At 54.8% G+C, this 27,084-nt stretch overlaps 6 protein-coding genes across 6 annotated transcripts; 3 read left to right on the top strand and 3 right to left on the bottom strand.

Annotated features, from left to right (window-relative positions):
* Nucleotides 1–217: 217 nt before the first annotated feature.
* COCSUDRAFT_34583 (hypothetical protein) lies at nucleotides 218–898 on the top strand. Its single transcript, XM_005642744.1, has one exon. The coding sequence runs from the start codon at nucleotides 553–555 to the stop codon at nucleotides 892–894; it is 342 nt and encodes a 113-aa protein (XP_005642801.1). The 5' UTR covers nucleotides 218–552; the 3' UTR covers nucleotides 895–898.
* Nucleotides 899–903: 5 nt separating this feature from the next.
* On the bottom strand, nucleotides 904–2,762 carry COCSUDRAFT_83607 (hypothetical protein; the record flags this gene model as incomplete). The annotated part of the gene is made up of 5 exons (XM_005642793.1): nucleotides 904–992; nucleotides 1,520–1,635; nucleotides 1,999–2,070; nucleotides 2,445–2,534; nucleotides 2,671–2,762. The coding sequence occupies 5 exons, from the start codon at nucleotides 2,760–2,762 to the stop codon at nucleotides 904–906; spliced, it is 459 nt and encodes a 152-aa protein (XP_005642850.1).
* Nucleotides 2,049–3,321, top strand: COCSUDRAFT_34582 (hypothetical protein). Its single transcript, XM_005642743.1, has 5 exons — nucleotides 2,049–2,070; nucleotides 2,238–2,294; nucleotides 2,445–2,579; nucleotides 2,671–2,752; nucleotides 2,861–3,321. The coding sequence occupies exon 5, from the start codon at nucleotides 3,045–3,047 to the stop codon at nucleotides 3,207–3,209; it is 165 nt and encodes a 54-aa protein (XP_005642800.1). The 5' UTR covers nucleotides 2,049–2,070; nucleotides 2,238–2,294; nucleotides 2,445–2,579; nucleotides 2,671–2,752; nucleotides 2,861–3,044; the 3' UTR covers nucleotides 3,210–3,321.
* A 958-nt stretch (nucleotides 3,322–4,279) lies between these two features.
* Nucleotides 4,280–5,153, bottom strand: COCSUDRAFT_38697 (RBP11-like subunits of RNA polymerase; the record flags this gene model as incomplete). The annotated part of the gene is made up of 4 exons (XM_005642742.1): nucleotides 4,280–4,330; nucleotides 4,521–4,695; nucleotides 4,900–4,989; nucleotides 5,101–5,153. The coding sequence occupies 4 exons, from the start codon at nucleotides 5,151–5,153 to the stop codon at nucleotides 4,280–4,282; spliced, it is 369 nt and encodes a 122-aa protein (XP_005642799.1).
* An 8,768-nt stretch (nucleotides 5,154–13,921) lies between these two features.
* On the top strand, nucleotides 13,922–21,998 carry COCSUDRAFT_38696 (alpha/beta-hydrolase; the record flags this gene model as incomplete). Its single annotated transcript, XM_005642741.1, has 17 exons — nucleotides 13,922–14,075; nucleotides 14,242–14,448; nucleotides 14,883–15,000; nucleotides 15,372–15,501; nucleotides 15,735–15,821; nucleotides 16,090–16,250; nucleotides 16,672–16,813; nucleotides 17,188–17,306; nucleotides 17,710–17,951; nucleotides 18,498–18,645; nucleotides 19,103–19,267; nucleotides 19,557–19,680; nucleotides 20,096–20,290; nucleotides 20,422–20,508; nucleotides 20,950–21,093; nucleotides 21,335–21,436; nucleotides 21,849–21,998. 17 exons carry the CDS (start codon nucleotides 13,922–13,924, stop codon nucleotides 21,996–21,998), a joined length of 2,475 nt encoding a protein of 824 aa, XP_005642798.1.
* A 1,691-nt stretch (nucleotides 21,999–23,689) lies between these two features.
* On the bottom strand, nucleotides 23,690–26,980 carry COCSUDRAFT_60449 (hypothetical protein; the record flags this gene model as incomplete). The annotated part of the gene is made up of 8 exons (XM_005642740.1): nucleotides 23,690–23,861; nucleotides 24,147–24,291; nucleotides 24,471–25,035; nucleotides 25,210–25,293; nucleotides 25,443–25,547; nucleotides 25,778–26,041; nucleotides 26,693–26,788; nucleotides 26,954–26,980. The coding sequence occupies 8 exons, from the start codon at nucleotides 26,978–26,980 to the stop codon at nucleotides 23,690–23,692; spliced, it is 1,458 nt and encodes a 485-aa protein (XP_005642797.1).
* Between the last annotated feature and the right edge of the window lie 104 nt (nucleotides 26,981–27,084).

Below are 27,084 nucleotides of genomic sequence, written 5' to 3'. Positions count from 1 at the left end.
AAATGCATTGCAGATCGTGATAGTCACTGGTACAATGTAGCTCAATCCGTTCCCAGCAAGTCTTCCGGCATACAAGGACCTTTTGGAGTTGGACGGATTCATGAATCGATCAATTTGGAATTGATCAATCTGTCTTCTCAGTGATGAGAACACGGTCTTTATATCGACAGGTGCCAAGATACCAGCACTCCAAATGTCTGATGGACTCATATGGCTTAGAAGAGAGACACAGATCTTCTAGAAAAAGCACAACATGACCATGAATAGCACCTTCACAGGATATCATGGAATTCAGAGTCGCACGGCACAAGCATTTTTTCAGCAATGCTGGTCTAGCAAAATATACTCATTTGTAGCATTCAGTAGCTAAGTACTTGAGGTGTTCACACCGGCATATTCACAGCTGATGAACACAGTGCCACACCTGCTGCTCTTGTAACAAATCACACCTTAAACTGTTGGAAAAAATTGATGCAACTTGCACCATGCAAGCTAACCAGTTTCTGCAATCATGCATGACTGCGCAGTCTTCTACATAGGATAAAAAAGGCAATGAAGGCGAGCACAGCAATGAAAAACATGCCGCATGCAGCGCTAACAGACTCTACTGACAAGAGGGCTCAGTTGGGCATTGCACATAAAATTGTCGTGCACGCAAGCTTCTCAGGCGCAAACCAAAACTGCATGCGGAGTGAGGCCACTGCCCTGCAGACAGTACCGCAGCATTGCCTCGGGTCCACTCAGGAACTCATGGGGCAGGTAACAAGACTGGTGCTGCATATATTCACTCGCGAGCGTGGCAGCCCTTTGTTTCATTTACATGGCGCTCGCACTGCTTTGATGCCTGCATATCTCTTTCTATACTGTCAGCAACGTTGCAGGCTGCTGGGTTGAAGCCTTTGCTCAGCCAGATGGTCCGGAGGCAGCGGCGCTCACACTCTTCAGGTAATCATAAGTCGCCTTGCAGGTGCCGCTCATCCACACTGCACCGTCTGCAGAAACCCAGGAGAACGTGCGTTTCACTGCTAGCGTATAAATACTGACTATGCATGACAGATACGTGAAGGACCGTATCTCTGCTAGTGACTAGAGTGGTACGCACATGGACCCTGTATACCTTCCATTCATTTCTAGATCCCTTTCCTCAATAATTCGTGAGTGTGCTTTCGCTTTGAATCCCCAAGCGCGAGTTTTGACATTGCCATTTGGATTTTGGGCAGGCTACAAGTCAATGACACATTTTGGCTAGCACCTCTAGTACTGGGCGTACTAAAACTGCCAACAAATGCGCATAATGCGCAGGAGGCCGGCATGGACAGGGTGGGAAGAGGTGTCTCTCCAGGAGACCTTTTAAAGCAGTATCGAAGCGAATCATCAGAGCAAAAGCAAGTGGGGTCAAAACAACAGCACTCCAGGGATGATCATATATCTCCGGGAGACCACCGAAGCAGTAATCAAGCAGAGCAAAAGAGCAAAAGCAAGTGTGGTAAGAAAACAAGAGTTCTCCAGGGATGTTTACCTGCCAGGTTGCCAGTGTCAGGCTTGGGGACAATGTCAATGGGCTTTGTCCCATCATTCGCTGGAGCATTGGGGTTGCCTCCCTGCGCCACCAGGTACTCCAGAGTGGGAGCAGCCCTGCACAGCGTGCTTCTTCCAATCAGCTGCGCTGAACACTGGGCACTTTTGTGTGGGGTAGCAAAGACTATTAGTACACGCTCTTTTCCGCCCGCCACCGAGATGCAAAGATGCGTCTGCAGACAAGCTGCAGGAAAAGGCTGCCACGATTCTGCCTTTGTTGGACTCAACTCGCGAGATCCCAGCAAGAACCAATCAACCGTGGGCACGGTGCTCCCCCGCCCCTGCCAGCTGGGGCGAATACACTACAGAGGTATTTGGTCAGACAGGCTTCATGATCCGATGTGTTTGAGAGAGTGCAATGAGGGAATGCTGGTAAGGACTTGCATGTAGGAAGCTTGGGAATCTGACGGCGAACCTTACCCAAAGAATTGAACTGTGGCGTTTGCAGGGTAGCTCTTCAAATTTGTCAGGCAAGTGGCGTCCTGGGAATTGCTGCGCAGCGCAATCATACCACTATTTGTTAAGCGCCCCAGACATGCAAGGACATTACGTTTTGTTTTTGCTCGCCTCTCACGAAGCATGTTTGCGAATGCTCACTTCATCATTGACTGGGTGTGCATTATAGTATAATACAGAGGTAGATGATAGGGGATGCTCACTCTGTGCAGCTGTTGGTTGAGCAGCCGCAGTCATCGCAGCTCAGTCGGAAATCACACCTGCAAACACAGGACGCGCATTTAAACTCTGGACATCCAAAGGAAAACTTCTCTCTTAGGAGCCCGGGGTCTGGAGAAGGCAATTACAGACCATGTTCTGCCAGCTTGGTGAAAGCAAATCATGCAGAAGGTCGCCAACATCGTGCTCACTTGGCGGCAGAATGGAGGGGAGTGTATCCTCGGTCATCTTTCTGGTTCACATCTGCCCCGGCTCTCACCAGATCTGCAACCAGCCCGTGCCTGAACACAATATTTGTCACCACTACTGCTATCAAATTGTCCTGCCTGGATGAGAAGAGCGAAGAGTCAGGAAGCCAAGCCATGATCTGGACATGCAGAGGCTGCCCTGGATAACTCCAAGCAGATCCTGCCTCACCTGTTGCCATCATAGGATTCAAAGTGCAACACAGTATACTTGTCCAGGCCGCCGTAGGGAAATGGTATCTTTGGATCCGCCCCTGCAACCATGCCAAGCTACCACCATCAATAATCAGTGATACTTGCAAAGACAGCACTTCCTTCCAATCTCGTCCCATATCAAAATAAGAATCTGATCAGCCACCCACCAGCTGCTAACAGGGCCAGGACTGTGTCTCGAAAGTTTGGCGAGCAGGGATGCCAGTAGACTGTGAAACTGTCAAAAGCTGCGTGAAGGGCTGTCTCTTTGGCTTTGTCCAAAGCATCAACTTCCATGCCCGCAACGCCTGTCAGGTACTTGACGCTTGCGCTCTGCCAAGCCACAGCTGCAGTATGGAGGACAGACAGGCAATCGCCTTCGTGATTGCCAAAAGCAGCGTAATTACTGCACCACCCAGGTGGATTGTCCCCTTGGCACTCTGTCGGCTGGCCTTCGTAGCACTTAGAAAGCTCATCGAGATACGTGTACGGTTTGGTGGCCCGTATATGCTCCACTAGCTTTGACAGCTCCTGGACATCGCCCGTCGCAGATGCGTTATGCAGCTGTGCAGTCAGGTCCTGCGAAGTCACACTTGGTGCCAGCAAACACAGCACACACAGAGTAATTAGCAGCATCTTTGCAATGTGCCTGAATCCTGCCGATCCGCTCATCGTTCATCAAGCTCATCCGTGTGTCTTCCGCGGGGTTACTTACCGTGAAGCTTCGGTGGAAGGTTCCAAGAAGCGAGATATCGAAAGGGAGTTCCTGGGACCAGCTCTTTGGCCGATGAAGATCTGCAAAATTCTCATGGGGTATGGATTGGGCTCGCACTTTTATCCATCAATTGTTATTGCAGCTTTGCAGCGACCACGACCCAAAGTATCATGCATGCAGTGCAGCACTTGCAAGCCGGCTCAGCCGGCCCGGCTGTAAAGGCCCGTACTTGCGCAAAATCTTTGAAAAGGATATCTCGGAAGTATCATACAGCTACATAGCTGAGCTAGCTCTGAATCGTTTCCCTGTGGAAGCTTTGTGCAACCGCACTGCGACTTCCGCAGTCATCATGATGCCTGCAGCGACTGTCACAATGCACTAGTGCCGCTCAGTGACTTGGTGCTGATTTACCGTATTGATATGGCGTGGCGAGCCCACGTAGTACATTCCAAGGTATTGCTGGCCACGGAGATCTCCATAAGGTGGCTTGCCAGGCTTTGCACTGAGATCAACCTCATCATGGGATGGTGCACTGCATAGCTTAGGATGCATCCTATCAGTGTCCAAACAGGCCAGCCTCCTGATGCTGCACAGTCCGTCAATTGAAAATTGACCAACTGACCATGCAATGCGGCTGAGAAGCTTTGCAACACCTGAAAGTCACTGGCACAAGGCCGCGCAATCTCTGCCAAGCACAAACATATGACATAAGCTATGCTTCAAGGCAGGTTGCGATCTTCTCTACGGGTATGAGGAAGTACTTCTTCGTGCGGCAGAATACTGCCAGATTATTCCATTAGGTGGCAACAGCTGCATTGCTGATTCTGCTGCAGCTGACTGACACCCAAGCATGCTCCCTCCAAGTTGTTGTGTGTCAGGCGTACATAGGGCCTGCTTCGCTGCTGTGTATCCTGCGAGCTTCCGCCTGGACATGGCAGCAAGAGCACTTTGAGCTCTCAGCAGTTCCTCACTCACATCTGCGATGAGACAGCATAAGTATTGCTACAACCTTGTCATCACACCCTACCCTGTCCCCAAAAGTAAACAGTGGCCCTTCTCGAAGGCACCTCATCAGATGGCAGCGTACAGGAGTAAGTGAGAACCCATCTTGTCACCTGAAACTTGGCTCGGATGTCTTCAAATTCGTCGCACAGGTCTGTCAGAGCATCATCCATCACCTCTCGAGGACTCTTCTTGCCCTTGGTCTGCACCTTTATCAGTATGTGATAGTCCAGTGGGTGTGGGAACTTGTATCCAGCAAAGGTCACCTCCTTATCCCTGAGCAGTTGCCTGGAACAGAAAAAAGTGCAGTGACCATCAACTGCTCGTTGGAGTTCTGAAAAGACTGCTGAACAAGCTCTGCATTGGCTCGCTGGGTTTAGTGACCAGTATGCCTGTTGAACAACAAGAAGAATCATCTACGCATCAGGGCTGGGAGCACCAAATAGCACGTGTTTCTCGATTCAGTTGTGATGGTCAAGGATGGTTTCTCACATGCGGACGAGGTTTCCCACGGTATGATCCTCTCTCTGCAGTGTGAAAGTTGCCGCATTTGTCACCTTTGTATCTTTCTCCAAGGATATCCTGCAAGGAAAACATCTTTCTTAAACCTGATTCAGTTGGAGTGGAGATCGATTCTAAGCACGAAAGAGATCAACTGGGTGCATTGCAGTGTCCTGCAGAAAAAGCGCTCACTTTGGTACGCCATCCGGTACGACAAAGCGCTCAAATCTATCTGGTGCGTTCATGCAGACCTCAAGATTCCTTCAAGCTACAGAAACATGGACTTGGCGCTTCAGTGCTCCTGCAGTGTGCACCCTGCAAAGTGCAGTCTGAGATCCTGGCTGGAATGTCTAAAACGGTCAACAGGTGTCGTCTGGAGGACTGATATCGAGACCCTTCCTTAAAAGTTAGGAATGGAGTGCGACAAATGGCCTTACTGAATTGAGGCCATCAAATTCTGGGCCAGAGGATACAAATTCTGACTTAAAACCCTTGAGAGGTGAGAAAGGGCAAAACCCCACATCAATCTATGAAAAGCCACCTCATCTCCTAGGCTAATCATGAACTGAGATTCAAGATCTGGACTACTTGCCCACATCCAGTACGTGCAGTGCAGGAATGACTCTTGGAGAACTCACATGATGACTTGTACTGTTCAAGTGCATGACATGCAGTCATAGCTTTCTACCGGTGTGCATTCAGCCACTGGCAGCTCAATCAATATGACAAAATACTTTTGCTGTCATTCTGTTTCTGCCAGGCATAGTGTATTAACAGCAACTGGACTTGTTTTTGGACATGCTTCTCACACACCTAGCATTCAGTATCCTGCAGGTCTCACCCTTGGCTACTCCTACTCGCATCTTCTCTCTCAGCTGTCACAGTCCACAATCTTGAGAGCAGAGAGCCCTGTGCCACATGATGGAAATTGCCCAGAAACTGGTAGGCATGCGCGCTCAAGGACCCCAGTAGTAAAGCTTGCCAGGTTGCCAGGTATTATAGGCACAATGGGTCACCAGCTGCAAGCACCAGCGCCTCTGAAGCAGCCGCCACTTTGCTGATGCTCAAAGGTTGATGTTCTGCCAATATCAGGACCAGCCGCCAAAAGACAACCTCACCGGCAGATACTGCTGCCCCTGCTGCTGTGGAGGCGCCACGGCCACATGCTGCAGGGAGCCTCCCGGCTGCTGCATGGGTGAGCTGCGCTGCTCAGACGCGTGGCCTGCAGGCACCATCGGCTGCTGGTATCCCTGCCACTGCTGCTGCTGCTGCTGCGGCACTCCACCATAGGCTGCATCCCAGCCAGCAGAGAGCTGCTGCAGAGGCTGTCCTCCCATTGGAGCTGATCCCCCCATTGTCGGCCCCTGGAGCTGCTGCTGCTGCTGTGCTGGGAAGGAGCTGCCATATCTTAAGTCTGGCTCTCCTGCCTGGGCCCCTGTGTTAAACCCTGGGTAGCCAGCACTGACACCACTTGCTGGATGGCTGTGCCCGTGCACATGTCCGTAGGGCGCCTGGGGCGGAGTGGCCATGCTGTGTTGGTAGCCCTGTGCATAGGCCGGCTGGGGGCTGCGTGCTTGCTGCCGATCAAAGTCTGGGCGCTGTGCAGGCTGCGCTGGCTGCCAGGGGGATGATGCATGGGTGGGATACCCAAATGCCGCATCGTGCGGTGGGCCAAAGTGCTGCGATGGTGCGGCTGCAGCCTGCTGTCTGGGAAAGGAGAAGTCTTGTTGGTGCTGCTGGACGTGGCCTGTCTCTCTTGGAGCGGCAGATGGGGCCCATGACTGAGGCTGCCCAGGGTGCATGACGGAGCGCATGCCCTGACCATGCGCTGCAGATAAGGGCGTTCCTTGCGCCCCAGGCAGCCACTCACGCTGTGCGGCAGCTGCTGCATTGTCAGCTCCGCGCTCAAAGCCATTCCGGCTGCCGCCGCTCACAGGCCTGCTTTGTGGAGCCTCCTGCTGCCCAGGCCACTGCCGCTGCTCCCTCGACCTCTGAACACCCAGATGGTGTCCGGAGACGTCGAATTCCTCTTGCTGTGCTGCACTGCCTGCTGGCATCTCCCACGGGTATGCGCTCGCACGCGCACCCCTGGGCGCGTCTTGCACCGGCAACGGCCGGCCCGGCTGTGGCGCCGGCGGCGGCTGTTGCGGCCACTGACTCACCGGTGAGTCATCGTAGCCCGGCGACGGCAGCTGCGTCAGGGGCTGCTGCACGCTGCGCGCGTGCGGCGGCTGCGCGGCGCCGTACTGCATGTCTGCGATGTAACTTCGGTCAACAGACGGCGTTGCCTCATCTGCGAATTGCCCCGGTGAGGGTTGCTGCGTCTGTGGCTGCGCGGCTTCGTCCCAGCCGGGTTGAACAGACGCCCCTGCTGCGCTAGTGGGGCGCGGCTGCAGGCGGGATGGCCTGTGCGGCTGTCCAAGACCGGCAGGCACGGCTGGTTGTGGTGCATGTGGGGCATGCACAGGCGGAGTAGCGGGCTGCTGTGCAATGCTCCTCCTGGCAGACATCGCCCTGTAAAGCAACAGAACCACCCATCAACAAAAATGCATCGGGCCATCCCAGTGCGTAATGGACCACTGCCAGCACTCGAAGTGCCTTGATGCGCAAGGGGTGATACTGACGTTGAAAATTGCTGAGGGAGTGTCTCTATGGAGGGTGAAAATTGGTAAAATTAGAGGTTTGAAGAGGTGTCCGCACCTGACTGCAGCATCGGCTTTCTGGTTGGCCTTCTGGAACCTCAGGGGCACCAAGGTGGGCAGCGCCACAGCTCCAGGATTGGCAATCTGCAGTGAAGCACCAACCTCAGGATTAGCGGTATATAAGCCATGCACGAAGAAATTTGATATTGCTGCAGAACCCGTTGCACTTTGCTTATATAATATTTGATGCCGAAGGGTCAATGCCAAATATCATGTAATCAAAGGCCAAAATAGTTTCGGGAGTGCAGGAACCTGTATATTGTACTATTTCGATTTTGGGGTGTAGAACAATGACTACAGTAGATGCAGGGGCTCTGAAAGCGCACCGCAGCTTCAACGACAGAGCGCAGGGCAGCAGTCTGGACGGCAGGAGGCGTGGGGCAAGCGCTGCTCTCCACTGTCTGCTCCACAGGTGCCACAGCCTCTGCACATTTCAAGTTACAAATCATGCCCTCTGCATGTGGATTCAGCAGCACAGATCTGCGCATATTGCCAGCCATTAGATAGACATTCTACTGCGCAGAACACACATGAGGAACAATTGCTGAAGCATACCTGTGGCTGGCTCCTGGGGAGGGGCAGCCGCCGCTGCGGCACTTGGTTGCTGAGCTGGCAGGGGCGCCTGAAGGCCATCACAAGTAAGGATCACTTTCAGGTCACTACAATCACATCTTTCCTTACTGATTTTCACTTGTTTTCCAGTCCTCAAGGACGAAGGCACGTCAAGCAAGACCTAAATATTGCTTTCCAGTCTTCTCCATACTTGCACTTCCTCTACAAGTCCACCTGAAACTATTACTCTGCCATAACTGCAAGAAAGGAAGTGGAGCCTGTGACAGAGCATCTTGCAGAGTGGGCAGACCTGGGGAGGCGCGCTGTGCATGCTGGGCGCGACGGGCATGAGCCGCTGCGCCATGTCAACCATGACACTGTTGGCCAGGTCCCACAGATTGCCCCCCTGCACCCTCCGCCTCTTGGCAGCTGGAGCCGTAATGACACCGGGAACGCTGTCGGCCTGCTGCCTCTCCGACGCAGCGCGCTTTTCGCGGCTAGCCGCCGCCGCCGCCGCTGCGCCCGTCGCCTGATTAGGCCGTGCTGACGTGTCGCGGCCTCTGGGCTCCAGGTTCTGCGCGAGTGCACTTGGGTGCACGCTCTGCAGGACTGTGCTGCGTGGTGGTGCCGGCTGTGCAGGGAGTGGTTGTTCTGCCGGCACGGCAGGAGCTCTGCTGCCGGGCGGCAGGCCATAATCCGTGGCCGAGAAGCGCAGCTCTGACATGCGGCTGCTCCGGCCTCGGCTGTCTTGCACAGGTGGCGCTTGGGGCAGGGCCTGAGCCTGAGCGGGCCCCTGTGCACTCCTCAGAGGTGGTGATGCCGATCTTGGCTGTCCAGGAGCTGCCTGCTCTGCACGGGGAGCTGCCTCCTCAGCAGCCGGCAGCTGCCGCGTAGCTGTGCGAGCGGCTTCTGGCTGCGCCGCCTTAGGATCTGAGAATGACAGTCCGGCTATGAAGGAGTTCCAGCTCTCCTGGGGGCCGTTGTTGTCATTGCCGGCCTCTCCAGGCGTGATTGCTGGCGCAGAAAGACGCCGTGCTGGGGGCGCCTCTGCGCTGTGCTTAGCGCTGATGGGCTGCAGGCTTGTCAGATCAACGGGTGTCATCTGCGGCATGCTCTGCCGCCTGTCATATCCTGCCATATCTGTCCGCTGGACAGCCCTGTACAAAGAAAGCAGACGATCATTAGGCACTGGATCAAATTAGTGCTGAACGTCATAAACTCTTCGGATCACGTCAGCATGACACCAAGCAAGTCCACTTACACAGTATGTGATGCCAGCATCTTACCATGTATGACCTGCAGCTCTTCAGATTTCAAAATTTTGAATTGTGTGCTGACAACAGGGATCTGCTTGTACCTGTCAGCAGCTGCCGGCCTTCTGGCAGCAGGAGCCGAGGAGGGCGCCTGAGGGCTGTCGCTCGCCGCAGTACTCCTGCGACGGAGTAAACCTTCCTGGAGCCTTCTCATCCTCGATCCGGCAGCTACTGCATCTGACTCCTCTCCCGCCAGCTCCTTTTCCCCGATACCCCTCTGGACTGCTAGGCCGGATGTATCAGCAAGCCTGCTGCACGGACCGCGCATCCTGTCTCGCAGCTGCGCTTCCAGCGCCTCAGCTCTGGGAGCACCGCTGCTCCTAGCCTGGCCCTTGCTCCTCCACGCCGGCTCAGCCACTGCATTGTCCGCGTCATCATCTGCCACCTCGCTCGCAGTGACATCATCTCCCCGTCCTGGCCGACACCCAGCGGCTGACCTGACGTCTGAAACAGCCTCTCCTACAGCGGCGGCTGCTGCGGCTTCCTGTGCACCGACAAGGCGGCCGCGCAGCTGCTCACCGGCCGCAGCCTGTTCTAGCGTGGCAGTGGCGGCAGCGGCCGGTGCCGCGCCCCGAGCAGGGACGGTTTGTATGAGCCCCAGCAGCTCTGTCAGGCCGCGCGGAGAGCAGCTTGCAGGCACGGCCGGGCGCTGCAGCAGACTCCATACCACTTCGTCCGGCGTCGGCACTCCGCTCACAGCCGCTCGTAAGGGAACCGCCGGCTCAGCGCGCGTCATTGGCTGCGCCAAGGCTGCCTTCAGTCTGCTGCCAGCTGCACCGGCTCCATCCGCGGCATCTCTGCCATATGCGGCTGCGTGTGCGGCTTCTCTGCTGCCGCGCTGATGAGCAGCGGATGCCGGCTGCTGGCTCTGCTCAGCGCCCGCAGGTGCCGTGATTGCCCTCTGCGTCCGCCGCTTGGCCTTGTGGCGGCGCGGCTGAGCAAGAGCGTCCGGCTTTGTCAGCACTGTCATGCGCGCCATGCTGCCGGACACCTCTGGAACAGCAGCTAAGGGTTGTCAATGCAAGAATTGGGACTCTGTCTGACTGGTCAATGACATTTGGAAAGACACTGTATGTGCAACATCTGGGGAATGCGTGCTTGTTACAAAGAGATCTGCAAGGACACGTGCTTGAGAACAAGCTAGTCCAGGAACAGGAGGTGCATACATGAAGAATGAGTTAGCCAGGAGCTTACCATTGTTGTCTTCCTCTGTTGGCGCAGTGGCAACGCCATCTGCACAGGCCTCCAAACCGGCTTCTTTGAATGTAGAAGGGCCCTGGTCTGACTGGGCAGCCCCTTGCCTTGGCGAGTCCAGCTCAGGTTGGCTGCGCTGCAAGTCGTTGGCACCCAAGGAAAGGTGCAAGACGGGTGCCTGCATGTGCAAGTTTGGCATCAGTCATTCCCCTGGCCACATATATCTTGGCAATGTCAAGCAGTGTCGCGTACTCTTAAACCAGATATATCCAAACCGGAGGAGGCTTCGGTGCTTGCCTGGCTGCGAAGCTGGCTCCCAGATGCCTGGATTTGCTGTTCTGACCCATACAGTGTACCCTGCGTGCTGGGTTGCCAGGAGGGGGAGTCATAGTTTGACTCGGATGAGTCATCCTCTGACTCAGCATCTGAGCTGGACTGATCCCGTGCATTGTGGTAGCTCTCCTCCACATCTGTACCCACCTCAGCGGCAGGCCCCTGCAGGTCCTCCCTGTTCCCTGCATCTGCTGCCCCATCAGCATGCACTCCTTCTGCCGCCGCCGCTTTGGCGCGGCCGACAGCTGCCTCTGGAGTGGGAACTGGCAAGTCTCTGAGAGGAAGAGACTCTCTTAGCACAGCTGGGGGCGACTCTGCTGACTCCATATTGTGGGGCTGCTGATCGGGCTCTGCAGATGGAGCTGCCCGCTGTGGCCTGTCCTGACTGCCTTTCTCCCCAACGGAGCCCTCCTGGCTGCCCTTCTTGCCCTGGCTGGGCGCTGCAGCAGCCTGCACCTGGGAGTTTGACTGCAGACTGCAGTTCTCCTGGTTCTCTGTCCCCAGCCCATCCTCCTTTGTCTGCTCTTCCTCTGCCCCACCATCAGCGCCCTCAGCTGGCAGCTGCACGTCAGCCATCTCAGCGTCTGGCATCTCCTGATCGGGCGCAGCGTCCTGGTACTGCGTCTCAAGATTCAGCTCTGAGCGTGGCTCTCCGGTCAGCTCGGGCTGCGGCTCAGAGGGGTATGAGTCAGGCACCAGCTGCTCGGACTCTGTCAGGCCCTGCAGCTGCGTCGCAGCTTCTGCATCCTGTGGGTCCCCGCTGCCACCTGCCGCCAGTTCAACAGCATCCTCCTGATCTGGCTCAACTGCCGGCGCAGCTTCTGAAGCCACGGCCTCTGGAGCACTGCTGGCACCTGCCTCCAGGTCAGCGGCATCCTGATCTGGCTCGGCTGCCGGCTCTTCCCATGCAAATCTGGATGGCATGCGCAGTGCACCTCTTACAGCACTCTGATCTGAAGGCGTGTTCACGATGTCCACATCGCTGTCTGTCTGTGTCTGCTGAAGGAACAGCTGCTGCACGCCAGAAGGTGGCCCTTCATCTGCATCCTGTGAGCCTGCAGGTGGCTCTTCTGCGGTGCCAGGCGCATGACCATCCGCCTCAGCATCATCCAGTGAGTCTGCAAGCCTGATTTCTTCCAGGGGAAGCGGGCCACTGCTGGCAGGCTCTAGCTGATCCTCCCCCGGCTGATCCTCCACTATCTCTGCAGACGCGCCCATTGCAGGGTCTGCCTGGTGCATGACTGAGCTGCATGGGGGCCCAGTGGTCTGCAGATGTGCATGCACCAGCTCCATGAACTCCTGCAGAGCTGCCAGGGCCTCTGCCTTGGGGTAGGAGTGGGTCATTGCAGCGACCACATCTGCATGCCCCATGCTGCATTCCGGCTGCGGCAGGCGGTCTCCGCACTCTGACAGAGCTCTGAAGAAGTGCAGGAGCTCGGTCTTCCTCTCCTCCAGCGCAGGAGACAAGACATTTTGCTCGGCATCAGAAGCCTCGAATATGTCTTCGACTGCGTCTGTGAAGTCGTCCAATGGGAGCTCAATCCCTTCAAGGATGTGCAGCACTGCCTGCAGGATCAAAACTGACAACTCAAGAGAGTAAGGACTGTGTAAAGTATTTCAAGGCACAATGGAACCATTGATGTAGTCTTTTGATCTGCAGTGTGCGGCAAAATACCTGCGTGCGCAGGACAACATGGTGTTGGATGCTTGCCGTTCCATCCTTGAGCTGGAGAGCAACATCGGATACAACGGCCACTACGTCATCGTCAATAGTGCCCTCCTGTTAACACAGGACAGTCAAGGCAACGCCTTAGCATTTGCAAAGTGTCAAATTTGAAGGATATGCACAACCACAACAAATGGGAGCAAGCTACGGAGACCACTGCACCAGTGTAGAATCACCTTCAGTTTCTCCTGCAGGACTAAGAATTGCAGTTGCAGCTTTGCTCTATCGCTGAGTGGTCGATCTCCAAATGATTCGAGAAGTCCTGAGCATCACATGGTGATCGTCTGATGTCACAAAATCTTCATGACAACCGACTGGACAAGCTTTACATAAGGTCATAAAAGCAAACCTGCTATGTGCTCCCGCTGATGACTTTCACTCACGATACATTTCTCCAATTCTAGTTCCAACGCTTCAGGCTCCATCACATCCATTTCGGCTTGAAATTTGACTTAGTGCTACCCCTGTGAAGCCATGTGGTAACTTGAAAAGCGACAGCAGATACTCAGTCGAAGTAGAGGCACTGAATCTGCTGGTGCCAGTAATCGTGTTCAAGAAGAGAATTCATCATGCTATGCTAAGATCGGGAGTGACGTTCGCGCAGCACGCATGCCAGCTGGTGCCTCCGTGGCCACTGGCATGTGCCGAACGCCCATCAGAAGGTCGCTGGAACACCAATTTATTTCGTGAGGAGATATTACTAGTTGAGAACATTCTTGTTCAATTTGCTATTAATTGGCGTGATGCTTGCTGATGAATTGATTGGCCTTACACGCATGTCGTCGTCATGTTTTAAAGTGCTTGTCTAAAATAGTTCCTTCCGCATCCTTTCCAATGGGGATCGCTCACTGCTTGCACAGTATCGGCAGCAGCATAGGATTGCATATCGGCCGTAGGCACAGTGTTTCACTGATGCCTCACATCCAGATCAGAGGCTCCGTGTCCCCTTGGAGTCGGGTACAGCAGCTTGGCCATCGTAGTCACAAACAATGCCGATCAAGTACGGCTTCCAGGCTGCATGTCTTTGCGTCGGCTGCTGTGGCAGAGTCAGCAGGTAGGCGTAGCCCTGCTTACCTGCTTTTCACTAGCTTGATTGTCTTGCTGCCTGCATCAGATCAAAAAATACTTAGTAAAGGAGATGAGGTGTGGCACGTACAGATCCAGCACTGGGTCAGAGGCCGACGGCAGGCTATATGCTGCCGCCACAAGAGATCATCGACCTTGTGGATGTACCACCCGAGCCAAACCTCTCTTTCTCCCCAGACCGCACTCAGGTGCTACAGCTCTATCGGCCACCCCCGCTGCCCCCCATCAGCGAGGTCGCGCGCCCAGAGCTCAAGCTTGCCGGCAAGCCCCTTCCCTCCATGCATGCGGCTGTCATTGCCCATCTCAATCCTTGCTGGAACTTGCAATATGACGAGATCCTGTCTCAAATCCTGTGCACGACCACGTCAATTGAAGTCTCTTCTGAACTGTCAAATGATACTGATGAGGGTATGCTTGCACGGCGCAGGCCTTAGGATAGATGCGGAAACAAATTCTGGAAGCCGCATGGGGTATTACCTTGGGCTGTCCATAGTGCAGATGACGGACGATCTGGTACTGCCGGCTCCCAAGGAGCGCACCACGCCCATCGTTGGCTACCCGGAAGGCCTCTGGATCAACCTGGTGTCCTGGTCACAGGATGGCCGCCACATCGCCTTCACAGTGCGCAGCCCTGGTGAGTCAGCAGTGCTAGCAATTTCTCGGTGGTCAATCCCCCCACGTAAACAGCAATCTGGTCTGCCATTTGGATTTTAATCAAGCATTCTGGGTGTCAGAGTGCAGATACGGTCAGCAAAATAATAAATGTACCACTTTATTAAGTAAATCCTCACAGTTCTCATTTCATTTCTCCCTTTTTAAACAGCAATAAACAGCAAATGGGTCTGTCATTCTGGATTCATGATCAATATTTTGGGTACAAAACTACAGATACAGATACAGATAAAAAACAGATACTGACAGCAGAGCAGCATGCAACCATGATGGGCCCTCATTCCTGAATCCTCATTCCTGGGAGGCATAAAACTGCAAGTAATGGGCATGTGCCAGCAGTCGGCTTTGAACACCAGGGCGTTACTAACGATTGTCTAAAGGCTGAGTAATTTGCAGGCGGCCCCAGTGATCCACCCAGGCAGCCGCTGGAGCTGTGGGTGGCTGAGACAGCCACTGGCCAGGCACGCCGCCTGCTCAAGTCCCCGGAGCAGGGGCTCAGCAGCATCTTTGACGAGTGCGCACTCCCAATGCATCCCCTGACCCTGCTATGACTTGTCAGCCTTTGAGTAATACCCAGAATGTCTACCTGATATAATGCACTGAGAGCATTTTGCATTTGGCCTGCCCCCAAGAACATACCACCGAGGCAATTCCTGACACTTCAGGCTCCCGTGCCTCTTTAACGGCGTCCAGTGAAGGTCTTTAACAGCCACTGCTTTCTCCTGGAATAAGGCACCATTTGCCTATGAAATAGTATTTCGTGAGGTAAAGGCTGCAGGTAATGGCTGGCACATATCCTACCCCTTGACGGACTGGCCAGGTCCAAGCAAGACCCAATCAACTCTGGGGCATGATTCACATGCTCGGGTGTTGACATGTGTGCAGCTACATGTGGGTGGACAACGACACCATTGGAGCGGTCGTGATCCCTCCAGGGAGGGGGCCCCCGCCAGAGAAGCCGCTGGTGCCCATCGGTCCCAACATTCAGGACAACACCTCTGGCAAGACCAGCCAGGTCAGCACCACCATTGAGCCCACCTCCTTGCAGAAAGACCACCTGCATCTGGTCTGCTTCATGAATTAGCTAGAAGGCTTAAAGGCCACTGAATTGCATGTTTTCAGCAATTTCACTCCTTGTACTGGCACACTGTATGGGATGGCCTGAAGTCTCTTGAGAGCTGTAAATGGCAACTTTCTCTGCCACACAAATATAATCGTGCTCATTACTGAGAGTAAATGGTGGGGCAGGCGCGGACTTATCCAGATCTGCTGAAGAGCCCGCATGACGAGGAGCTGCTGGAGCACTATTGCCAGTCTAACCTTATCTACATCAAGGTACCCCCCTTCCTGAATCTTATGTATTTGGCAGCAGGACCCTTGTCTCAGAATATTCGACTTGCATCAAGGAGATCATTTGCTGCATGGACTGTTGAAAGTTTGTGGCAGCATGCATGGATCGTCCAGTATACCCTCTCTATTTGGCCACTTCAAACAGTTGCAGCCGCCTGCACATGTGCTTTCAAAGGCGCCAGGTCTCTGCTTTGTCAATTGTGCATCCCTCAGCCATGCACTGATTTAAAATTCTGCATGCATGTGGCGGCAGGTGTCGACAGGGGAGGTGACTCAGCTGGGGGGCACGAAGCTATACACATCGTTCGCGCCGTCCCCGGATGCCAGGTTCCTGCTGGTTGCCTGGCTGGAGCGCCCGTTCTCCTACACCGTTCCCTGCGGCCGCTTCCCCAAGCGCGTTCAGCTCTGGGACAGGTCCTTGCATTCTCCTGTCATTCTCCTCAGCCAATATTTTGCCACCTTAACAGTATTCGTGCAGACCTGCAATTTGGGCAGCATCAGCCACTAGTACTCTCCGCTGCCTGGTGGACTGATCTCAACCTGCACATGGAGTGCCATTCTGCTGGGTGCCACCTCAGCACCATGGCATTCCACTTTATCTGTTTACCATGCAACTTCTCTGCAGGCTCATGTGCAAAGGATACCTTTAGGATGTCCTGTGACCGTGCCAGTCCATGATTTCGACACCTGATGATGATGTCAGCGAGTAATTTATCACTCAGAACGGCATACGATCGGCAATGGTGCCTTGCGCTGCCGGGTGAGACTGTATCTTATTCCAGTCTCGCCCTCACACAAGTCCCTTCTGGATGAGGAATATCTGTGGTTGTTGCAGGTCGGGGAAGGTGCTGCGCGAGATGGCGTACCTGCCGCTGGCGGAGGACATCCCCATCCTCTTCAACTCGTGCCGCCAGGGGCCGCGCTCCATCGACTGGCGCTCCGACCGCGACGCCGAAATCACCTGGATCGAGGCCCAGGTGCGACGCGTGACACTTGCCCGACATAGGCATACATAGGCCTTGGGTTTTTCCTGTGAAGACTGCTGAAGATTGCAACAGATGCGGTTCATCTAGATCGCAAGCTCAGTGTGAGGCCCGGAAGCGACTGCTGCCGCTTGTACTGCACAAGCTGTCAACCATTTAAGCTGCATGCCTTGAGCTATGCTGTGAAAGGTGTCAACGTCATGTCATAGCCCTTTGTTAAGGTTTGTGTTGCCCCTAATGGCTGCTCGGTATGCCACATCCCACTAGAGTCCAGAGCAGGAGGTCAGCATTGAAGCACTTAGCTGAGCCTGTTGTGAGAAACAAGGCATGAGTTGTTCTTATGCAAGCGGTATCCTGTGTCTGCATAGGATGGCGGCGACCCCAGCGTGGAGGTATCGCCCCGGGACATCATGTACCGCCTGCCTGCTGACGAGATCCTGGCTGACGCGGACGCAGCACCACATCACCTTGCACATACAGACCTTAGGTAAATGACTTTTTCAGGACGCGAGTGCTCATTTTTAAAGTCTCATCTTTCTGTCCTAGGTGTCAGGTGCAAGTTGCCCATTCCAAGGTGCCTTTTGCACCGCTGTATTGCTTCATACTCATGCCATTCTGCTTGCACGCAATATGCGTGCATGAATTGGGTGCCATGATATTGTTTTGGCACTCTCAATCCTGGTGATTTTTGTGGTCTCACCGCATGCTTCGTTTCAAGGGTGTCTCTTTTATGCTGACATGGCGCAAGGGCGGAGGGATGCCTGGGGCCACAAGATGTTGGACCTAGTATCCCCCTGCCCAACACTGAATTTGGAAGTCCATTCAAATCTCACCCTTTCGCCTGATCTGGCAATTCACCGAAATTCCTATTTAGGCGCTTGCATGTGCAGGTGCGGAGGGATTGCCTGGGGAGACGACTCGCTGGCGCTGCTGTACGAGAGCTGGTACAAGACGCGCCGCAGCCGCGTGTGGACTATTGCCCCGGGAGACCCGGCCCGGCCGCCGCAGCTGCTCTTTGACCGTGACTACGAGGACGCGTATATGGACCCGGGCTCTCCCGCAAACCGTAGGACAAAAAGGGGCACCTATGTACTGGCGCAGGTCGAGGGCACCCGCCAGCTCATCATGCAAGGTGCGGGCTGGGTTGATCTCCCTTTGAAATACATTTATATTTTCTTCTGTCTTCCATGTGTCTTATTTTCGCACACATGTAACTTTTCAATTCGGCTTGAGGGGGTCTGCCAGCTCATCATGCAGGAAGTTGGCATTCTGGATCAATTTTCTCTGGTTGTTTTGTTGTCGGTTGTCCTTTTCTTTGTATCCAGCACAGAGGGCACCACCAACTCATCATGCAGAATGTTGCAAAACTTATTTCCTTCTGATATCCTTTCTGGCATATTTTGACAGTCTGAACCCACCACAGCTAGCACCTGTCACAGCTCTTGAGCTATATTGAGTGATTCTTGGAAGACTTCTAGAAAATGCAACCTGGGGGGCCATGAAGCCCTGCAAAGTTGCCCGGCAGCAAGTGCGCAAATGGGAATTTCCCTTTCTTGCTGGGTTGAAATTAAGCTCGCTGGGGCTTCAATCGCTGCAGGCTGCATCTATCAAAGAACTCCTAGTTGATGAGCTATTGCCCTCTTCATACGCTCTCCTCAGAGATATCCCCGGTGCGCAGGCACTGGCGCGTCGCCCGAGGGCAACCGCCCATTTGTGGAGCTCTTGGATGTGGACACGAAAGAGACGCGGCGGCTGTGGCAGAGCAGCCCACCCTTCCTTGAGTACACCATGAACCTGCTCAACGACTGGGATGACGCACCCATCAGGTGACAGCACTTGCACCCTGAATCAAACATGACTCCTTTGCCTGGAAGACCTGCAAGCGTCGCATACCTTGACATGCCAGAAGCTCAGAGCGTATCAAGGATATTCTGACACAGGAGTAGCTTGTCTATCACAGATCAGACACTTGAAAGGCACCTTCATGCATGCACTAACTCAGACGTGCTTGGAAACTACCTCTTAGGAGCGGGGTGCATTAGTCTCATTCCTGTCATTGGTCACAATGCTACCAGGATGAAACAAAGACCTGCAGGCCCCCGGATGCTTGAAACAAAGACCTGCAGGCCCCCGGATGCTTTGTCTAGCCTGCAAAATCAGCACAAGTTTCCTCCACGCAGAGGTCAACCATCACGCCTGTCCTAAGGCAAATTATTTCATTGCAAATATATCCCTAAATCCTTAAATTTCATAAGGATGAAAGTATAATTGTTTTGTGTGCAGCCTGGAGGGGCTGAGCCTGCTGATGACGCGGGAGACGGTGCGGGACACACCCCAGTATTATATAATGCGCCTGTCCAGCAATGGCGCCGGGCCGCAGCTGCGGTGCCTGTCGGACTACCCGCACCCCTACCCCTCCCTCAAAGACCTCCAAAAGGAGGTCATCAGGCGCGCGCCCCCTCCTTGCCATGCTTTATTCTGATGCGCTGCCAAGTGGTGGCGGCTGTACTTGATCCATGCTACCTTCTCATTGATGTCGGCAGTGCTAAAGTATGTAGTATCGGGGCTTGATGCCTCTCTGCTAGAGGAGCTGGAAGTTGCAGCTGTTGTTTAGTTACCGCTCACAAAGCATGCCCAAGCATGCCTCTTTCATGCATGATGCATGGCAAGTGCACCTGCTACTACCATGCAAAATGCTGGTTTCAGAAAAAGACACCTTCCTTGTGTGAGAGTGCAGGTACAAGAGGGAAGATGGGCTGGACCTGACGGCAACGCTGTATCTGCCGCCCGGCTATGACAAGGAGCGCGACGGGCGGCTGCCCTGCATCCTCTGGGCCTACCCCCGCGAATTTAAAACCAAGGTGGGTGACCCACGGGGGCTGCTGAGCTGCACGCAGCACACCGCCAAGTGAATAACTGTCATAGGCCCTGTGCACATATTGCATGTCCTTTTCAAGGCGTCCCTTTCACCTTCCTCGGGCGCTTGCACTGCCATTCATGTCCTAATCACTTTCCTTGAATTTGGCTTGCTTCTCGAGTGCCCCGCAGTCAGCTGAGCACTCATCTCCCTTGTTATGGGCTCATGGGTCCTCAAGGGACCTTCCACACCTACAGCGTTGCCACAGTCCCACCCAGAAAACAATGAACACGCAAGAGCGATTATCAAGATTCAGGATGGAAGAAGCATGTGCATGAGCTCATGCAAGGTGATGAAGAAGCATTGCATCATATTGCAGCTCTACAATTTGATCCGAAAAAGATCTTCTTCTGGCGCAGGATGCTGCAGGTCAGATGCGCAAGAGCCCGCACCAATTCAGCGGCATCGGGTCGCAGTCGCCGCTGCTGTGGTTGGTGCGAGGGTACGCCGTCCTAGACGGGCCCACCATGCCAATAGTGGCAGAGACCGACGACGCCGAGCCGAATGACACCTACGTGCCCCAATTAGTCGCCAGCGCCAAGGCGGCCGTGGAGGCGCGTTCCCTCCCTGCACTCCTGCTATTCTGATATTGCCATACTGTCATGTCAGTTGTCTCTGCAATGTGTGAGGAGCTGTGTGTGCAGCACGCACTGAGTAATTTTCTGCTGTATGCTATTGTCTGCAGGAAGCGGACAGGAGAGGCGTGGTGGACACTTCGCGCATCGCAGTGGGCGGCCACTCCTACGGCGCCTTCATGGCAGCCAACCTCCTGGTGCGCATGCCAGCTGCATGCATACTACTCACAAGCCAAAAGGCAGATGAATGCAGACTACATGCTCGTTGTCAATAACATTTTAGTGTCGCTATAACATAATACATAACAAGTGTTGACCCCGGCTGGCAGGGGCCGATCCAACACTGAACATCGTGCCCACGGTTGATTGGGTTTCTAATTTGAATCTGGCGAGTCCATCAGGGGTAGGGGTTGTTGCAGCCTTTGCGTGCAGCTTGTCCGCAGACGCAACTTACCTCTGGCAAGAAAAGCATGTAGTTATTACGAATCTTGCCCTTCTCCTTATCCTCTGGGGCTCGCACTGCCCAGGGGACTCTAAACTGACTTGTTTAGAGTCCCCTGGCGCTGCCTTGATGTCTGCATTCCTCTTCATCTAAGAAGCACATGTGAACAAGCACAAGTGATGGGTGCCGGCTGCAGGCGCATGCTCCGGAGCTGTTTGCGTGTGGCATAGCGAAGAGCGGCGCGTACAACCGCACGCTGACGCCGTTCGGGTTCCAGGCCGAGGAGCGCACCATCTGGCAGGCGCCCGACGTCTACGCCGCCATGTCACCCTTCCTGCAGGTGACGCATCGTCTTACTAAGCCCTGACTAACCTTTGATCAACCCCATCTCCTGATTCATAGCAGCATGCAACCCCTGTGCACGGTGATCACGGAATCCTTCACGCAGACTCTTACTGCACTTCTGTTTTGAAAGAGAACTCGCTGCTCAGCTATCAAGCTGGGTACTACTTCAATGTTCTACAAGGGTCCACGTTGCACATTTTGGCGCCATATCTCACGCGGACATGTGCGGCGCGCAGGCAGACAAGGTGAAGCGGCCGCTGCTGCTGGTCCACGGCGAGGATGACAACAATACAGGCACCTTCCCCATGCAGTCCGAGCGCTTCTACTCCGCTCTCAAGGTGGGACCACTGACTGCATTGCACCTTATACCTGCCACGTTGAAGCAGTGCGTGTAAAAGCAGTGGAGGTAAGCCAAGTGAAGACAGTGCAGCTTATATCTCCAAGGTCGGAGCAGTGCATCTGAATGCAGCAGCATCGTTTTTAGTGATCTATCTGGGCGTAATAGTGTTCCCTTGTGAGAGGGAGGTTTTGCCTTGCCATCAGAGTGCATGCTCAACGGTCGACGCTTTGCAGATGCAGCATCAAGCGCAGTGTGCGTCCAGCTGTGCTTGCTGTGCTGATCAGGCCAGCAGACAGAGAGTTGGCCTGCCACTCTCACCCTGCACAACAGAAGTCTCACCCGGGGACGGCACTTTAGAAAACCACCAATTATTGCTAGAAATTTTTTTGACGACTTTGCGGCAAGCACAGGGCCACGGCGCGACCACGCGGCTGGTGCTGCTCCCTCACGAGAGCCACGGCTATTCGGCGCGCGAGTCAGTCATGCACGTGCTAGCAGAGATGGACGGCTGGCTGCGGCGGTACTGCGAAGCACCCGAAACCCCCCAATCAAAGATGTAGCTTTGTATACGGCAGCGAGAACAAGGCCTGCTCTGAAGCAACGCCGGCTGGAGCTGGGTATTATATTGTGCCGCACACACGCAGCCATCCAGCTCTGACATGGCATGCCGGGAAATTAATGCATTCTTGAGCGGAGCGGTTGGCTTCAGCGCTGCAGTGAGGCGCCCCAGTGAATGCTAAGGGGACTGGTGTCCTCGGCCCTTGTTCCTGGGGACCTCCTACTCATGCTTAATTCATTGAGATTTATCAGTGAGGGGGGCCAGTCGGAAGCTGGAGGGGGTACGGGATGAGGGAATTTGGTCCTGGGTTTCTCCACGTGATGCCTGCGTCACTGGAAGTTTGCAGCAAGAGGCCCAGTCAAAACTGTAGCTTTCCCATACCTTGGGGCACGGATTGCCAGGGGAGCTGCACCTAATGACACTGGAAAATAGGGAAGCACTCGGCTGCGCCGCTGCTGTAATGCTTGGGGATCTCTAGATCCAGATCCAAGCCATTCTGTCGATTTTGCGTGGTGGGAAAATTTCTGATTCAAACATCGCTTATCAAAACTGCAAAAGCCATTGCTAAACCCTTGCGTACATATCCGCACGGTGCACTTTGGTAGGCTGTCAATGCAATGACGACTTGGTGTGCAAGCTGTCATTCGGTGCAGATCCAAGTTTACGGTAAGAAGCTGAATGTTGAATAATTACAAATTGCTTCCAGCACATGATTGCATCACAATGACTGTCAGACCCTTCTTGCCACACATGCAAACAAGGCATTCTCTGCGTTTCAAACCGTTTGGAATTGAGGGAAAAAAGCCTCTCATCACTCCTGGCACACGCTTGCGCCAGTACCAGCATTTGCTGATGAGCTCTGTCAACTCCTCTCAAGTCAACTGTTCTCAAGATCACAAGACCACTGCAGCAACAAACTCATGGCTCTTTAGATGTCCTACAACAGATGGTCCGAGCTACATTACATAAGCTCCCTACAGTAAAAGGATCGATCGAGTCTCCTCCAAAAGTCTCCCATCCAGGGACTTTTGCTGTCGGAGTTCGAGTGAAGTCTTCAACATTGAGACCGCATGCGCAGAACTCCAGTGATGCAAAAGATATGATCCGAAAAGCCACACGCCCCTGCAGAATCTAAGTCAGCAGGACACACCCCGCTGCCAAATCACTGCAATTCCCTAAAATATAGTCCAATTCCCATCAGCACAAAATTTTGAAATCTAGGGCCCCTGGGGGCAGCAATGCGTGAATATCTGGCGCTCAATCCTGAATATTGATGCTGAAATAACAGTTCGTGCAATCAAAGCAATAGAACAAGAAAAAGCCCCTTGCGTAAAAACCTCAATCATAAATGAGATTATCGCCTCCAGACCTGTCATAGCAGGCCACCCCTTTGTGCCCGCCCACTTGCATTTCGAATCTAAAATTTGAGCTCAGCATGTGCGGCCCACTAAGATGCCACCACACTCAGGTGGTTCGCTCTGCATGGCATTCCAAGCCCACGAGATCATCAACAAAGCCTCCTACTTCCTCAGCGTTTTTGCTTCTATTTTTTTGCTGGCATCATCGGCATCCCCAGATGCAAACAATGCCTTGAACCCCCCCTGCGCGAGGACGCGCTCCTTCCACAGCTTTTGTCTCATGTTACAACCGATGAACGTTTCTCCCGTAAATACAGCCGGTGCTTCGCGCCACTCAGAAGCCCCGGGTGGCGGCCGCGGCGTCAAAGGGGGCCGAGGAGGCAAACAGGGAGGACAGCTGGTAATTAACAAAGGGGGCCTGGGTGGCCGCGGCGCCGCTGGCAAAGTTTGACCAGTTGCTGGCCGGAGGCGCACAGTCCACCGAGCTACCCATGGAGTCCTCCGAGCTGCACAAGCAGAGTATTGCCACGTCGGACGTGCGTGTCTAATAGATCACAGAACCATGTCTTATGAACACAGGTGCGCATGTAGTGAACAGTGCTCCCCAAAACCAAACCAGGAAGAGCAGCAAGAAGGAGCCAATTGGTAGACACAGCCAGCTGCTACAAGGTTTTGTCAGGGGTCACGACGAGATGTGAGCGGTTCCCACGGCAGACCTGCAGAAACAGCAGTGAAAACATCTTTTTGGGAAAACAGCAGGAAGAAAATAAGAATCAGCGGCATGGGCTCACCAGCGGAAGTCGGTGGGCAGGCCCTCAGAGCGCGAGCGCCGGCGGCCGCCTGTGGGAGAGAAGGTGTCGAAGGAGAAGCGTGTGGAATCGTTGCTCAGGCGGCCCGTGTTGAAGCCAAACGCGTTGCTCCCGCTCAAATCCATGCCTGCATGACACCAACAAGACGTCAGCGACACACCCCCAGCACTACTCATCATGCCACAGGTCGCAACCTGCAGGTCGTAAAGTAAGAAGTGTTCCTGCACAAAGCCGGAAAGGAGGTTGCAATGAGATTGTTTAAGGATACATGCGCAAGGCGGTCCTCAAAGTGGGAGCAGGCCGCACCCTCTGCCTCGTAGGTCCATCCGGGCTCGGCAGTGGCGCCCATTGCCGGCTGGGTCGGCGCAAAGCTGTCGGCAGCGAATGGCGACGAGAGGAAGGGCGACGCGCCAAAGGCGCCGCCAGGGAAGGCGGCGCAGGGGTGCAGCTTCGCGGCAGCTGCCGACTCGGCTTCCGCCGCGGCCGCCGCCTGCGCGCGCGCCGCCTGCTGCAGGCTCTGCATGAACTCGGCCGCGTCGCCGACTCCCCACTGCTGCTGCTGCGGCTGCTGCTGGATCGCTGCAACTACACCGGCGTTGTAAGCGGCCTCCTCGCGGCGCGAGTAGCGCGGCGGCCGGTCGGCCGCGGCACCGGCGAGGAAGTTGTAGCTCTCGGGGATTATGTTGTCGTTAGTAAACGCCACCGGGGCGGCAACGGCCGCCAGGCTGGATACCAGGTCGACGGAGCGGTGCCGGCGGGGTGCGCGCATGCTGCCGGGGTGGTGGCGCGACTGCGCGTACATGGGCACAGAGTGGAACTTGCCCATGGCCGATAGCTCTAGCCGGTCGTCGAACGCCGGCGGCGGCTGGCTCTGCGCGCATCAAAGCCGGTAATCAGCAATTTTGCCATCGGAAATCTTGCGGCGCCGAGCAGCACGCAGCTATGAATTGTTATGCGGGTGGGCAGGACCCCACTGTTTGGCAAAGGTCAAGATTGGCACAATAGGAAGTGAAAATGCAGAAGGGGAGAGGGGATGTGGGCGGACCTGGGCTTCAGGAAGCTCTTGCTGCAAAAAGCCGTTGGACAGGAGGAGGGTGGCCAGGGCATCCACCAGCTGCTGCTGCTGATCCTGTGCCACATCACACCAGCGTCACACACCATCAGGCACGGGAGCAACATACAGCGAATCATTCACATCTTGCAAGCTGAACAGCCTGGATGCCAGCGCTGTTGTCACAATCAAGGTGAGTGTTATGCGCAGCTAGATAAAGTGTCTACCTGGGCAAAGTGGCCTCCGGCGGCTTGTGCCTGCAGGTGCTCCAGCGCTGGCCGGTCGCTGCCGCCATGCGCCTTCAGCAACTTGCTCAGCAGGTTCACCTCGGCCTGCAGCGCATGCAGCAGGCATGTCAAATATTGCATTGCATCCCATTTTCTCTCTCAATCTGCAATTGCCAGATCTTTTTGAGCAGGTTGCTCTGCATGAGATCCTGTCTCAATGAGGTGCGTCTACCAGAGAAAGACCGAGTCTTCAGTTCACTAACAACATCCAAAACTCTGGACAAGCACAGGGTTTGCTATACCTGGTGGAAGGTGAAAACGGGTATGGGCCTCACCTGATCGGCCTCTCCTGCGGGGGCATTGCTGCGCGCGGCCTCGAGGGCGGCGGCGGCGGTGGCGGACGCGAGCGCCTCAGGTGACACGTGTGGCTTGGGGGCATCGGCGCGCAGCTCCAGGGGTGAGTGCGCGAAGAAGCAAATGCGGCGGGCGCAAGCGGCGCCGTCCTTGCAAAGCTGCGTGCGGTAGCGCGAGGGGTGCAGCCAGTACTCGAACACGTTGTGCGCGTACGGGCAGGAGTCACCTCTCGGACACTTGCGCGCCTGCACAGAACGGTCAACATCATCAATCGCTGCAGAACATCGCCACCATCGCACGGTCCGACTCGTGAGGCTCAATGGTGCATGTGCTCTCTACTCACAGAAATCTGCTCCCATAGCTTGACATGGAGGCATGCAGCTCAGGCTCATGTGCCCCATAACCCCTGCATGGGTAAAGTGCGGTATACAATATATCAGGCAGCAATAAGGAGGCCGCAAAAGGAGCTATCCTGAGAGGCGTGCCTGTTTCATGTTGGGGCAGGCAATGCCGGTGTAGTTGTGGAGGGCGGGGTCCCTGCGCTTGGCCTTCTCCCCTGGGTGGGCATAGGGGCACTGCTGCCAGTCGTGGCAGGACCTCTTGGAGCAGGGCAGCACCTGCAGGCAGGGATCGGACTTCAGATTGCGCTGATAAGCATCTCAGATAACAACCTGGTCCTCCAAATGAAAGCAAGGAAGGGGGTATGAAAACAAGCAGGAAGGTCCCCAACAGTGATTCATGTTCAAAGCACACGCCAAGAATGCATCCACTCTTGTCCACATCGAGTGATAGTCCTACTCGAGCGCTGCTGACAGAACCCTGGCTGCGTCGAGGCGCTCTGTCGAGCAAACAGAGCAAATGAACCCGTATTGTGACGCAATCGCTGCCGTGCACACCTTCATGCAGTAGATTCGAAAATCATCCGCTTTGAAGAGCTCGGGCTCCTCCTCTGCTGCCGCAGAGTTGCAAGTTGCCGCGGCTTGTGGTGCTTCCTACGCAAGAAAGACAAAGCGGAGGGGCTTCAACATGAGATTGACAGTCAATGGACGACCAAGCACTTGCGCAGACTGCGGCCACTAAAACTCGGTCGGTGCACCCGGGCCGCAAACGAATCGAAGATGCATAGCTTCGCCGCAGCCAGAGCAGAGCGTGCTCACCATGAGTGTGTCGGTCTGTTCAGCCATCATTGAGAACGACGCCGTCAAGATGCTCGCCTTTGTTTCGGTGACTGTGTGTCCTGCAGACACGGCTGTGATGTTCCTAGCCTAAGCCACCCACAGCAACAAAA

Source organism: Coccomyxa subellipsoidea (assembly GCF_000258705.1).
Source record: "Coccomyxa subellipsoidea C-169, whole genome shotgun sequence".
Taxonomy (NCBI): Eukaryota; Viridiplantae; Chlorophyta; class Trebouxiophyceae; family Coccomyxaceae; genus Coccomyxa; species Coccomyxa subellipsoidea.
Note: the sequence above shows the minus strand (reverse complement) of the source record. Positions and strands in the feature narration are given on the sequence as shown.